The sequence below is a fragment of the Cyprinodon variegatus genome, unplaced genomic scaffold (assembly GCF_000732505.1).
Source record: "Cyprinodon variegatus isolate N-32 unplaced genomic scaffold, C_variegatus-1.0 Scaffold130, whole genome shotgun sequence".
NCBI classification, from domain to species: domain Eukaryota; kingdom Metazoa; phylum Chordata; class Actinopteri; order Cyprinodontiformes; family Cyprinodontidae; genus Cyprinodon; species Cyprinodon variegatus.
This window is the reverse complement of record NW_015150583.1, coordinates 1,009,528-1,025,171: the sequence shown is the minus strand read 5'-3', so window position 1 is coordinate 1,025,171 and position 15,644 is coordinate 1,009,528. Positions and strand designations below refer to the sequence as shown.

The window sequence follows — 15,644 nt, the reverse complement described above, 5'->3', positions numbered from 1 at the left end:
CCATCCATCCATCCATCCATCCATCCATCCATCCATCCATCCATCCATCCATCCATCCATCCATCCATCCATCCATCCATCCATCCATCCATCGTTCTTTTATCTATGTTTATCTTTTTGAATTTTTTTAGGATGAAGTGAATCAAATTATGGAAACAAACTTGTGGCTGAGACATGTAAGTGTTGCTAATATTCTCATTCTCAGTGGTAAGTTTTAAATTTAATCTGCATGTCAACAGTTTCTGCTTTATCCATCCTTCAGGTTTGGAATGACTACAAACTGAGATGGACTCCAGTAGAATTTGATGGTATCGAGTTCATACGAGTTCCATCCAACAAGATTTGGAGACCAGATATTGTTTTATACAACAAGTATGTTTTTTGTTTTTCAACAGTAAGGTGGATAATATTGTCTAAATAGGATCAGTTATTTGGTGTAACCTGTTTATTTTAATTGAAATCTAACACTTCTGCTTCATGGAGACATTACATTAATTTTTTTTTTTTTTTTTACATTTTGGAAAATACTTTGTCTCAGATTTGGCCATAACATGAAAAGCTATGTTTAGCTTGTAAGTTTACTTTTTGACTTTATGACTGCAATATCAGTTGTGTTCCCTGAATCTTCTAATATTCAGAATTTAATGTATTAACCCTAACACATTTCACCCACAGTGCTGTTGGGGATTTTCTTGTGGAAGACAAGACTAAAGCTCTGCTGAAATATGATGGCACCATTACTTGGGTTCCTCCAGCTATATTCAAGTCATCCTGTCCAATGGACATCACTTACTTCCCCTTTGACTACCAGAACTGCTCTATGAAGTTCGGGTCCTGGACTTATGACAAAGCAAAGATCGACTTGGTGCTCATTGGCTCAAAGGTCAGAAGGATTTTCAGTAGAACAAGCATGTAATTTTATTGTGGTCAGAAAAATGACCTGCACAGTGTCTCAAGCCAAAACACCCAAGCTCAATCCTTATACAATAAATCAGTAAGAACACTTAAGCCGAAGCAGAGCCGTGTCACTAGTTGTCATGATAAGTGCTAAAAGTGCTAGCAGTAAGGAAGGCGGAGAGAAAAGTAGCCTGTATGCTTCCTATCATATTGCATTAGCATATTGAGCTTCCTAACTTGTTCTAAGGAGCTGTACGAAGTCCCACAATGCTTTGCTTGGCATGTCCTATGAGCACAGAACACCTAGCAGTTTATATGTACAGTATATCTATGTGTGACAGTTTTAAATGTACACACCTTCATATGTTTGTTTTGTTTGTAATTTGTGCAAGTTGTGTTTATTGTGTAGTCACAATTTTTATCAGTGTCATCCATGTGCATCTCTGCCGTGTGATGATGTGCGAAATGCACAGGATGTTGGGGTTCTTTTCCTATCTGTGATAGTGTTCATACTGCTGATCACATTAAAAAGGAAAAGAAACAGGAGCCAGAGGCAACTATTTGATATATTCGAATTGCGCCTAAGCATAACATCAAATTAGTTACACAGTGGGTTAAAGACACCAAAGCTAAAGTTCTGGGGTGATGAAAACAAAGCCTGGAATCTAGTCCAATTAAAGATTTCTTTGACGTAGATAAAAAGGTGTAAAGGGTCAAGACAGCCAGCAAACATGGCTTAGTTACATCAGAATTAAGTTATTCATTCTCTTTTCATATTGATTAGGAGACTTAATAAAATAATAAGTTCCTCATTTAAGATGCTGCTGAAATAGCAACTTTGCTAGATTTAAGGATTTGACTAAAGAATCAATATGCCCTGTTGGTCATTGGCGTCTCTGGCTCCTATGTTTTAAATTTAAACAACTTTACTCACCAATGGGTGGGAGTAGTCCCTTCCACTTCCATCTCTGCTCCATGTTTTAACTGAGCATAAAATAGATTCAGCTTTGCTACCTGAGAAGACCCTAATTAGCAGCTAGCAATGCTTTCTCACTCAAACTTAAACATGGAGAACAAATGAAAATGTTGTATTTTTAGTCATTTGAGGTCTGTAAGCTGTAAGTTAAAAAATATAGGATTAAGAAATGCCATGTATGGAAGCTTATGTTGATTGCAAATACTATATGAAATAATCTATGTTGTAAAGCAACTTTGTTTTAATCAGCTACCTAGCAGTGTATTATCAGATCTTTAATTTGTATATATTTATTTTCCAACAAAAACAAAATTGAATGTTTTTTATATTTCTCCTTCCTGGTTTAGTTTGTTGATCTAAAATATGACACTGTACATAATTTTTATGTATCAGTTGTTTGTTTTGTTTTGTTTCTCAAACAGAGGAATCAGAGATAAGTCAAAAGTTGCTAATATAAGGATTTATTTTCTAATGTGTCCCTCTTTTTTTATCAGGTCAACCTGAAAGACTTCTGGGAAAGTGGGGAGTGGGAGGTCATTGATGCACCTGGATACAAACATGACATAAAGTATAACTGCTGTGAAGAAATCTACACAGACATCACCTACTCTTTTTACATCCGCCGCTTACCTCTCTTCTACACTATAAACCTAATTATTCCATGTCTCCTTATATCCTTCCTCACGGTGCTTGTCTTCTATCTCCCGTCGGACTGTGGAGAGAAGGTCACACTGTGCATTTCAGTCCTCCTCTCCCTCACTGTGTTCCTGCTGGTCATCACTGAAACCATCCCCTCAACATCACTCGTCATCCCGCTGATTGGAGAGTATCTTCTCTTCACCATGATCTTTGTGACTCTAAGCATCGTCATCACTGTTTTTGTGCTGAATGTCCACTACCGTACCCCAATGACTCACACAATGCCGGAGTGGGTAAGGATGGTGTTCCTTGGGGTGCTGCCAAGAGTAATGTTGATGAGACGGCCTATTGACCAGGGCTGTTTAGCACCTGCCAGAATCACAGGAGCAGCAGGAGGAATCAGCAGCGGAGCAATTAAGAAGAGAAAGACCAGCATAGGAGGAGGAAGCAGCTCAGGAAGTGTTAGTATTGGTGGTATAGCTGGAGGTGTAGCATGCCCACCGCTGGATAGTGGCTCAGGAGGTGGAGGAACCTCCTCAGCTGGTGGCTCTATGAACTGTGTGGAATATGGGGACATAAACCGTGACCTTCACCGAGACATGACCAGGAGATGTCCCTACAGAGGCAAGGAGGTACCAACTCCTGTTCCACCACCAATGGTTCCCCCTCCTCCCCCTCCTCCTCCTCAAGCCACCCCAGCTCAGAGGCCTCCGGAGTCGGAGCTACCCAAGGTGCCGAGGCCTCTGAATGCCTCGTCGCCAGTCAATGCCGTGGTTGCCTTTTCTGTGGTGTCGCCAGAGATCAAGCAGGCCATCGAGAGTGTAAAATACATTGCAGAAAATATGAGGACACGCAACAAAGCCAAGGAGGTACATAAGCAAGTATTTATTTTTAAGTGTTGGTTGATGTTTTGTGTAAGTATTAGAATTCTTTGACTAACCAGATTCAGTTTGTCTCTCCAGAGAAGATCTAACAATACTTTGAAATTAGTATTCAGTGTCAGACAGAAAATTCCTATGACTGGAGCTGGAAAGGGCCCAAGGGAATTGTTTGAAACTTGATGCTTTGTAAAGTGATGCTGCACACATTTTACAATAGAAAACAATAAGAAATAAATAACAATAATACTTGAAATAATACGAATCCCATAACATGTGATCAGTAATCAATTACAATTTTTTATGTGTTTCTTTTCAGCATTTGAGGTTTTTTTGTTGATACAATCAGCTTTTCTGAACTCTCAGACTGCTTTATAGAGTGCTGCTACATTATTGGTTCTTCAGAGTCTACATCATCCTGTTACGCAAAAAAAAAAAAAAACAGCAAAAAATAATCTGACTGTTTAGACTGCATGTACTGAAACTGCATGCAAAAAGATAAAACTCTAACTGAAATGATGGGTTGTTGCAAAAGCTCACTTAATAGTCGGATATCTCTAGTTACACCTTTGAACAGGAGACAGAGGCAATAAAACTTGTTTTGAGAAACATTTAATGTCCAAGGATCTGCTGGTTCTAAACAGGGATATTTGTAAACTGTTTGTTTATCAGGGACTTAAATTAACTGTATCAGACTTATGGGGAACTGACTCATTGATGCTGAACAGCATTAGCCTGATTCATCAGATTAAGTTACGCCCTATGTATTAATAAAGTGAACAGTAATTGGTACATAAAACAATATATGAATTGATTATTCTTAATATTTTTTAATGATTATCTAGCCTGTTAAGTTTAGTGGAATGATTTTGTTTTCATAGTTTATGTAAAAAACAGCTGTGCATAAACACACACAGAAATTGCATTTGTGTCACCTTTGCATTGTTAGTATATTTATACCCTTCTCTGTAAACTCTGCAGAAAGCATTTTCACTTGGCTATATCAGGAACTTAAAGCTGCTTGTTTGTTCCAGAAGCAGGGTTTTTGTTTATTTGCATGCCCTCCTCACACTCTGGATGGTCCTGATATCTTTGTTGCGTCAGCTCCTTTTTTTTCTCAGCTACAGGGATCTTGCTTCGAGGATTGGAGAATAGTTAAACTGCTTCCTCAAAATGCATAATAGCGTTATATTGGTCACAGTTTAATCATAATCTTGTTTTGCACACCTGAAACCCATATATAGCACAAGGAAAATATGCTTGGCTCCAGAAGTCTTTTAGAAAACAAACAACCTAAACCAAAACAAATTACAAAAACTGTTTTTGTGTTTATTTTCTTAAATACAGTTTTTAACTGTATTCAAGGCTTTCAGTGAACGCAAACAAAAAAACATGTGGACTAGACCAGCTTTAACCCTATGCTGTGCCACAAACAGGACTCACGTTTCTTGATTTAAAACGTCTAAACTTGTGATTAATAACAGGTGTCTTCATAAGTTTCAAAATATTTCTGTAAAATGTTCTATTTCTGTTCTCTCTTCAGGTGGAGGATGACTGGAAGTATGTTGCCATGGTCATCGACAGGATTTTCCTCTGGGTTTTTGTGACAGTGTGTGTGCTGGGAACTCTGGGACTCTTCCTGCAGCCACTTATAAGTTTCTTTAAATGATTAAATTGTCTTGCCTCTTTTCCAAGCTGCTTTTCTTGTCTACCCCGTTTTCTTTGTACCTTACTTAAGTTACTCCTGGAAATATTCTGCACATTTTCAAATCAAGCACAAAACTACTGTTGTTCCTTTTCAGGCTTATCTCACTCTGTGTGTTTAGCATCTTTAGAGGGCCTTCATTATCTATAGCTTCTAGCTTACAGCTGTAGGTCCTCATTTTTATTTTTGTTTTTTTTAACTTTCAATGGCATGCTATAGCAATACTAACTCATTTTGTCCTTGCTCACAGATCACATATTTTCCAAACTTTTCCTCCTTTTACCTGACTATCTCATTGTCTCCCCTCTGTTTCTTTTACACCTCTTCAGTGTTGTTCCAGGGACTCCATCTGTTGACATCTTTTCACACTTTGGCGCTGCAGCTCAGATGTCAGTTTTTAAGAAATTCTTAGAAACATTTTTCACTTAAAGAATAAAACTATGAATACCTTTAAAGTAGCACTTTGTCATTTCAAACCAGTGATAACACTGTTAGGAACTATGGCACAATATACTCTTTTTCTCTTTCTGCAAATTACAGTAGATAGATGTTTGGTGATGAAGATAATGTTTAGTGTTTTTTTTTTTTTTTTTTTCCAAAAGCATTCATGTACCAGTATTTGACGTTTCCTGTAGAAAGTAATTCTAGTGCATGGTAGCCTTGCACCCTTAACGACGACATTTGGTATATACAAGATATGCATTCAGACCAGGAGTTTGGAATGTATTATTCACTGTTTCCAACAAAATGTTGAATTAAACAATTAAACCTGTAAGATGAAACAATAAAACTGTTTATTGGAACTCATTTAAAGTGTCCTGTTTGTAGTTTTCTTCGTTGTATTTCATCTTTTTTCTTTTTATATTGATATACACTAAAAAAAGTAATGCAACCGTTTTTTTGCATTTACTTAATTATATTCAGTTACTTTAACACAATTGTTTCAGGTTAGCAGGGTAGGACATAAAACAATTGTATTAAAGTAACTAAATATGATTACCGTAAGTAAATGCCAAAAGCGGTTGCATTATTTTTTTCAGTGTATTTTATGTTTACTGCAGTCTAAACCAAAAACAACCACAGAAAAAAAAGTTACAAAGCTTATTTGATTTAAGTCTGTCAAATATAGATTGCAGTAAAGAGCTACAGTATGTTACTACTGGTTAAACAAATGGAGCAACACCTTCACTGTCAGCTGATTAAAAGAGACACATTCTAGTATTTATAGTGCAACTTGTCAAGATTATAACAAGGATGAACAAATTTCTTATAAAAAGGGATTGGATACAAAGTCATTCAAAGTAGGTGTTGCTTCTGTGGTTGGAAGGTTTTTATTGTTTAAGTGTGTTTTTTTTTCCAAGCCTGGAAGCTTACATTTTAAAAATGTGTTCTAAATAGCCTATAGTTTGAATTTCCAGACTGGAATCAGACTACAACTGAAAGGCAACAATAAAATGTTAATCAAACTTTTAAGACTGGACAGAAATACTACAGAAAAAAAAGTAGCCTATACACCAAGATAGGCAAAGAAGGAGATGCGATTTTAGACTATTTTTGAATCGAGAGAGACTTGGTAGGCGAGATTGCAGTGAATTCCAGAGCAACAGAAGGTCCTGATTCCTATTGTGATTAGATGGGTGCATTAATTGTTCCAGTATTGAAATCATGATTATTTAACATAGTAACTCATTAACATACTCATATTCTAGTTTGGCATAACATTGTATTTGTAAAATTTTAATAACAAACAAAAAAAAACTTTCAAAGCATAATGTAAATGAGCCTATTCAAATGATGATTATTTTAGGAACCTCTGTGGGAATTATTTAAATTATTATTTCGCGAAGCTCTATGATAGGGAGGCATTTGCATAAACTATCATATGACATTAGTCTTTTCTCATCTCAAAGAACATTGAATAATACACAATCTTATTTTTGTGGACTCAAAAAAAGAGAAGAGGTAGGTTCTTTATTTCCAACCTTCTCTTAAAGGTCACACGTGGGGCGGAATATGCCTTGCCTTCTCTAACAAACACATTCCCGCAAATCTGCTGAGGGTTTAGGGTAGTGACAGCTCAACATCTCAGTTAAAATAGAGTGTGACTGTGGATTTGAGTAGCCCATCCTATGCCTCAAAACAGCTCAACAGTTCAGTCTAATCCCCTCTTGAGTGCACTCAGTGAGCATGTACACATTTGTCTGTGAGTGTGTGTGTTGGAAAGGAAAACATAAAGGCTGCACGTTTCTCCTGAAGATGTATGAATGGTTGAGACGGTGACAGAGCTCATGCATGTATATGTGAGTTCCTATGTGCTCTAGGTAGCATGAGATTCACTAAAGTCGGATTAAGGGAAGGATGGAAGCTAAATATGGAGATGAAGCAGAAGCTGTAGTACAGACACTCACAGTAACCAATCTGTCTCAGTCTTCAGCCTGACAGAGCTACATCAGCTTCTCCCTGTGACAGTTTGAGTATGTCAATTAAAGATCTACCGGCTTTTCAGTCTATATTTGGACAGCAGCTGTCTGATGCATGAAACTCTAACAGGCTCTACTTATTGCCATGCCTCTAAAATTAATAATGTAGAGAGTGAGATAGTAAACCAGTGGGACATTGCTGTTCATGTCTATCATTTTTTCCTTTCATTAACCCCTTCTTTGCTGTAGGACAACTTTTTTTCTCTGACTTCACCAACGCAATGAATAAAAGACTTAGAAATCAGGAACTTCAAGACAGTTTTAGCCACTTAGGCTGAATTTAAAATGATGTTCCTTTGATATAAAAAAGAGCAGAATCTTTGATTCTTGTACTTCAAGTACTTGGTGGCAGTCAGGTCATAGCCGAATGCTGCAAAGCTTTGGGTGGTATATTCAGTGATAATGCATTATTAAGACCTGCACATGGATGAATATTTTACATGATTTGTCGCAACTGGCTCTTTACTATTGGAATCCCACTTAAGGATGGCAGACCATCATTGCCTTTGGGCTTATAATGACTTGTTTTATCTTTTATTATTCTTTGGTTATATACAATTTGGTTATATTTGTTTTTAAACAAAAAGAAAAACTTTCAACTCACCCTAAAAATATATTTTCAAGAGCATGTTCCTTATTTTGTTATTGTCTTTTTCTTCATACTTTTCAGCCTTTACATCAAAGTCGTTTTTTTTCTTCTTCTTCAACCTGCACACATGTTAAAGAAACTCAGGGTAGGATTACAAGATGAGACAGGGTCACTGCACTGGAGAGAGGCGGATGGTGAATTAGGCTGCTCTTTTTAGCCACTGGGTGCAGAATGGTACATGCCTGCAGCCAGTCAACCGTGGATAAGCAAAGAAGACTCTCAGCTAAATAATTCATTTCAATGAGAGCCTTCAGAACACATGCACACACAGATAAAGAGTCCTATCCCACTTAAACTAGCCCCTACTTGCACTAGATTACTACCCACACTTACTCCTAAAGAGCAAGTTTCTAATTTTACTCCTTGATTAATATTTATAGATGGGCAATGAACCAACATATTTCAACCATTTTGAAATGTTTTAACAATAACTTATTTTGTTCCCTTCTGTTTGTTGTTTAATCAGTCAGGAAATCATTAATTAGTTTAATTCCAGTTATCTATAACAATCAAGGCTCCTTTACGCAAAACATCCATTTTGGGTTAATGCTAATTTGAATTAGATTCACATGTGGGAGTAAAAGGCACATTCAGCATTTTTGGTGTAGAGTTATTTTAAAGGGTTATGAGCAGACAACTCTAGCATGTAGAAAATAAACATTTGTTTTTTTAATTTATTTTACAAATATGATGATTAGCTGGATCTAGCCTGATAATAGGCAAAGCAGACTTTGAAACAACATCATTCCCAAAGTTGTCATTCTCAATGATATTTTCGGAAGATCTTACCAAGCAATATGGTGAATGTCCAGTACGTATATATCGCCTTTCAAGCCATAGCCACAGCTGCCTTGGGGCACGCTGACAGAAACAAGGCTGCTGTACAAAGGCGCAACCAGACAGCCATAGGAAAAATGAAGTGTCTTACCCAAGGACACAATATCTTGCAACTCTCTGGTTGTATGGCAAACTCCTGCATCACTGTTACCCTCACATGCAGAGGCTGATACATGAAATAGAAGAAAATAAAAGCAAGTAAAGATAAAAAACATGATAAAAGCAGGTAGTAAAGCAAATAAAACATGTACAACAAACTTTAATGAATTATACTTCAGGGGAACAGTTTAACCTTAATAGTCAAAAGGCAGTTCTTGACGAATGGCTTTTAACACAAGATTAAAAAGTACCGGGCACCATGGTACATAGGATCATGCTATGTGAAATACACACTGAAAATTTAACATATGAAGCATATACAGTCAGTGATGATAGGCATTTTGGCCTGAGACACTTGTATATTTTGTTCTTAGTAAATGCTTCATACTGGAGGATCAGTCCTTTCTCCTTTGTAGTCAAAGCAAATAATAATTGGCTTTCTTTATATATAAATAAGCAGGAAAAAATTCATTAGAAAGTGTGTGAATAAACTGCAATGATATTTTTAATTTTGAAGATGGAAAAATTCCCGAACATGTGATTAAAACTATTTTCTTCTGTCAATCCTGGGACGTAAAAATACGATGGTAGGCCTGAAACAAAAAAAAGAAAGAAAAACGTTTTAATGTAGGTTTATTTTTAAGGCATGTTTATGTTTTTTTTTTCTTTTTTAATTTTTTATTTTTTTTTATTTTTATTCAAAATCCACATGTAGTGGCATTGGTGGTGGCTAAAGTTCTCTCCACTTATTAATTGTTTATGCTTAGGTATAATCTATTACAGCTTGTGTGCCTTATTAAAAATCATCAGGATTTAAAAGATTTGTTGGAAAAAAAAAACATTATAAAGCCTTTATAACACCCTTGTATCCTGAGAGGGCTTTTTAGAATTAGGGTTCTCCCTCTTCTGCTGGAAAGTGTGAGAGGACGTGTGAAAGTGCAGATGCAGGCAGCACTTCAGTCACACTTTCATTAGAGGGAGGCTGTGACGGATTCAGCACCTTGGACAGCGATTGCAGCATCACTCACTTTCACCATTTCAGCGGCTTAAATGACAAATGCAAACACAGAAAAGAATAAAATCCTGAAATGTTACATGTCAAAAAACAGCATCAAAACACCAACAGATTATAGCACATTTAACTAAAAGCAAAAAAATAAAATAAAATATTTACAGTGTATATAAATCTTTGACACCATATTTAAAGGCAATTTGACATAAAGTATCTCATTATCTGTCCAACCTGTCCTTGAGGCATATAAAGGTTATAAAACATATATGCAACTTTGTAAAACTGTATTTTACTCTTAATAGTAAAAACAAAACGCTTTTAATATGAACAGAAATGTGTTTGTTTTTGTTGTTTTGTTGTAAGAGGCTGCAACGTCCACAAACGTTTCAGCATCAGTAAAGCATAGATAGACAAAAGCAGATTTGAATATAAACACACAAAGCATAAAGAGATGTGGAGACATAATTTTATAGTATTATATATGAATGTTCTCAGAATTCAATCGATACACAGAAAAAGAAAAATTGTATACCTCACTTGCACTAAAAAGCATAATAAACAACTCTCCTCTAATCACCAACAAGAGTCAATCAAAAGTATCCACACACCATTGACAAGAGTAGCCATTTTCAGTGATAAAGCTGTGTTTTTTTCCCCAGTTTGCTCCATTTAAATGTTGATCAGCCCCCTCCCATCTGATACCCCTAAGAAAAATCTGTACAACCCGTTACCTTCAGATGTTGTCTCATTGGAAAATATTAATAATCCCAACATAAATCCAGTGTATTGTAAGACCTCAGGTTTATTTAAGAATAAGAGATAAAAAGATTGAAGATGAAGCAATATTCCTGACAAGTCAGGTATAGAGTTGCATTGTTTAAGATGTATCAGATTAAAGGGGATTAACGCATTTCGAAGCCATTCCTTAAAGGTTTTTAAATGGCCATAAACCACAGGAATATCATCATTCTTGTTGTTTTATTATTGAAAATAAATACTCTAAAAATACCTGTGCTTAACATTAAACCATTTTATTCACTCTGAAATGGTGACCCTGATGACAGTGCCAAACATTTGGGAATCACACTATTCATTCGGATTCAATGCAACCATGTTTGGCATTTCCTGCACTGAATCATATTTAGTTACTTTAACCCAATTTTTTTCATATTAGCATGGCTGGACATAATACAATTGATAAAACAACTAAATATGATTAAGTAAACGCCAAAAATGGTTGCATTATTTGCATAACGGTTGCACAACTGTTGCATAGGAAAACAAAATATTCATTACCCACACAAAGCAACACCTCCCTAACCACAGATAGCATTGTGTCATCCCCATGTTAAAAGTTATCCACTTACTTAATAAAACTGTACTCCTATATTTTAGATGTATTTTATACCTTTTTTTTTCCTGAAAAAAAAAATCAAATAACCAGCTTGTGTAAAACGTTGATGACTATACATAATTTCAAGTTTGCATACCAATATATGGAAGTGCAGAAAGAGCATCCTATAGTTTCATAGGTTGTAGAAGTGATAATTGCTCTTCTGAGAGACTGTACTGTTATAATGTCAGACAGGCAATTTTTTTTTTCCATCAATTGCCTTTTTTAATTAGATCAGTCAGATGAAATCACAGGAAAATCAGTTTGAGGCAGCTGAAGGGAAGTGTTATGTTTCAAGTCAATGATAGTGTGAGCTGATGTGGAGTAAGAAGGGGGAAGCTAATGTTTCTGTTAGCTATTTAGAAGATCCTAAGTAGCAACATTCAGAACTGGATCAAGGTAATCAATAAAATAAAACAACAAAAAAACATTTTTTGCTATATTCTACCTTTTTAACCCTTTTCAATGTTATTCAGTTCGAGGATTTTTGGATGTATGAGTTTTTTTTTATTGTTTTCCCTGTTAGATTCATCTGCCATTCTTTGGGGGAATTAAAGTATCAAACAACCAACCTGAAGCAATGTTGAAATATGGGTAATTTTGAATTTATGAGATTCAAAACATCTAATTTAAAATTCTTGTGGGAATTTCTAATATGAACAAACTTATCTTGGAGCATTTTATTGCCACATGTAAAACTTTGTGTTTGCCCTTAAAGCATGAATGAGAGATAAGTTTCTTTTGCTCTGTACCATACCCCTTTATTAATCATATTTTCTTTAAAGGAAAATCCTTGAAATAACAATAAAATACCCTTAGGCCTAGGGAGACACAGCCGTTCTCCCCCTTATCAATTAAATTTTTCTTTGAAATTATGCAGACTTTAATTGTAAGCACAACTAAAGCTGAGAAGGCAAAATAACCCAAAACAGGATGGAAAATAAACTCAAACAAACATAATTTGATTACCACATAGCTGTAGAAACTGTATACATCAACTAACACACTCAAACAGCTGTCTCCGGTAAGCTGGGAAGAGATGGGCAGCTTTCCAGCCAGTGAGAATCTAAGTCTCTGAATGATTAGAGATGAGATGGACAGAACGATCTCAGAGGCAGCAGCTGCCCACCCCACGGCTCCAAGTGGAGCAGAAAATTAGGATAATTTCATTGTGATAATCAGCCTCCTGTTATCCCTGTCACTCCCACCCTAGGAAGCAGGGAAACGAGGAGCTTACAGTGAAGTGAGTAAAATAAAAAATAAAAACAGGGTGAGGAATGCTACAAAAAGAAAAATGCATATATTTAATGCAGAATATATGCATATGAATATATCAAATCTTATTTGAGGAAAAGTTGGCTTTCCCTTTGATAAATATCACAACAATGCTGGAACCATCTTGTTTTGTTTGTTTTATTTAGTTATTCAGTTAATCCTCATGATTTTGCCCCAATGTTAATTTTGTTCCTCTCAGTTGGAAACTGAGGACACATTTCTGAGCTGAGCTGCTGCAGTCTCATGTGTGGAATTTGGGCCCTTAATAACTGCTGTGTGCATGTGTGTAATTGCCTTAGTTGCTCCACACAGTGTTTTACTTATTAGTTATATTAGAAAATATCAAAAGCTACAAGGACGGATATAAGTGAATTTGTCCTGTTCTATCGAACAGCAACCGCTGAGAAATCAGCAGGTGCTGCACAGTAAATATAACACTTCCCACATTTCTCCATCAGATGTGTTGCAGGCCACAGCAATGGTTTCTAAAGCTTTTTCACCTTCCCACCATTAGAGAGTTTTCTGTTTTATGGGAGGTTAATGGTTTTAAATGAGTCATGGTTGTTGTTTTATCCTGGTGCTTTTGTTCTGACCTGTAAACAGTAAATCGATTTATGATTCAAGAAGAGTATAAAGAAGGCTAACAGAGGAGCCAATGTGAACTAAATGCAGAAAATTCTGCCTGCGTGTCTCATTTTTTCTCACATATGTTTATTTTAACCACTTCAAACTGTGAAGGTATTATTGGGTAACCAAGGAACTTTGTCATGTAGTTAACAAAAAAAGAACTTTTCAAAACTTACCACCTCATTTGCTACACAACAAATGAAAGATTGTAAGTCGCACTAGAACACATGGTTTCTTGTTATAGCGGGTTTCAAAGTTAAATTTATCAGCTCTTCTGTCTTCTAAGATCAGCACAAAGTCTATCAATCTGCTTACTTTGAATAAACAGTTGCCAAATTTTGAGTACAAGATTGGGGGCTGATAGGAAACATTCACCTCCTCCTTTGTACTTCCAATACAGAACTTGGCATATTTTTATTCTTCCTTTGGATATAAGAAAAGATACATAATCCTTTTAAAGTGGTGAACAGAGTGGAGGTACTATTACTATTTCGTAAAAAGTCATTTAACAAATTAAATGTAAATGAAACCACGAAAACTATATTTCTGTTGAACAGTTCACAAAATATTTAGTGTAAATCTCTTAATATAAATAACAAAACTTCTAACATAAAGTGGCTGTTTCTGCATGAAGTATGTGAGTCCCTAGTCAAATGTGAAAAGAAACTAAATTAATTACAAAGACAACAGCAACAACAAAAAAATTAGCAAGCTTTAAAATAGGAATCCTATTTTTTCATTTAACTAGTTGTTATATTGTGCCTTTGTCTTAACTGATCCTACTTTGAGTTAGGTCATTTCATTTAGCACCAATTGGGTCTTCTCTTTATTGTACCGTATGTTGATGTATGATGTATGTTCTCTTTATTGTATGTGAGCAGTGTTTATTCAATGATGATTATAAAGTTAATGTGTGTGCATATGAAACATTAAAGTCCTGCTTCCAGCCAGTTAGACATTACAGGGTCATTTCAGGATCATTTCACTTTATGACCTGCCTCCAGCCAGTTGGTCATAAAGCAGGGTCATGCTGTTTCATGACCTGCATCCAGCTAAATAATCATTACAGGGTCTTCTGTCCTAAGACCCACCCATTTGCTTGTGATCTGTTAATAAAAGACTCTGCTGTTCTGGTGGGGGGCAGAAAGGTGCTGAAATGTGAGCAGGAAAATGTGTTTTAAAATCCCTTGGTGTGTCAGATTCATTTGTTGTCCTATATGAACTCACAATTTTTTAAAGCTAACAAGCGGCCATCTGGCGAGGCCGACTGGGGTTCAAGGAAACAGAAGCAGAGATACAAAAAGCAACTGTAAAAGGCGGCCCCGTCCAGGAAACACACAGCCAGGCAGATGAGCTCTGAGCCAACTCCCATGTCAGAAGATGAAGAGAGCACATCCAGCCAGTCACAGTCAGAAAAACAGGACTACATTGGAAAAACAGGCCGCTCTCCAACATCTATAAGCAAAGGTGTTGATGGCAGCAGCACAGTTGATATTTCTCTCCAGGATGGAGTCACAGCCAAACAGGAACAGTTTGAACTGTAAAAGGTGGCCCGGTCCAGGAAACACACCAGGCAGACAAGCACGGACCCAACTCCCATGTCAGATCTCTATTGGATATCAACTTATGTAGCTGAAGGGGCATTCCAATCTTTTTTTTTTTTTTCCCACACCTCTGGAATGTCTATACCAATTAATTTGTTTATTTGATCATGGGGCGTCCCTGAAGCCATTCTCACCTGAACAATGGCATACAGGTCTGTGGTTTGTCTTTCAGTTACATTTGTAAATGTTTCTGTGTAAAAGAAGAAAACCAAACAATCTTTAAGATGTAGGCTTAATGTTAATTAATATTAATTCAGGTTCCCGTTAAATAAAATTTTTTTCTGTCAAGATAACCAATTAAAGTCCATTAATGTCTACAGTTTTTACTCCCCAAGCAATTAAGGCAGAATATGTTCTGTGGGGTGTAAGCAGTATACCTAGTGTTTCTTTTCACAAATATTTAACGTATATATCAGGGATAAAATCCTCCTTGGCTTATAAGGCACTTACCTAAAAACACCAAGGAAACTGCGCTTTAGATCCCCTTCAGGAGCCCTCATCTCTGCACCACCACCCCCCTCCCCCCTTCTCTCGTCCTTCCCACAGTGGTGCTGCTTCCTGCAGCGCATCGAC

The 15,644-nt window shown here is 36.4% G+C and overlaps 1 protein-coding gene across 1 annotated transcript in view; it reads left to right on the top strand.

Annotated features, from left to right (window-relative positions):
* Positions 1-5,665, top strand: part of LOC107085665 (neuronal acetylcholine receptor subunit alpha-3-like) — a 28,843-nt gene extending 23,178 nt beyond the window's left edge. The window contains exons 3-7 of the mRNA XM_015376138.1: positions 132-176; positions 263-372; positions 676-883; positions 2,368-3,381; positions 4,934-5,665. Coding sequence (XP_015231624.1) covers positions 132-176; positions 263-372; positions 676-883; positions 2,368-3,381; positions 4,934-5,059 — 1,503 coding nt within the window. The 3' untranslated portion in view covers positions 5,060-5,665. The remainder of the gene's footprint in view (positions 1-131; positions 177-262; positions 373-675; positions 884-2,367; positions 3,382-4,933) is intronic.
* The last annotated feature ends 9,979 nt before the right edge of the window (positions 5,666-15,644 follow it).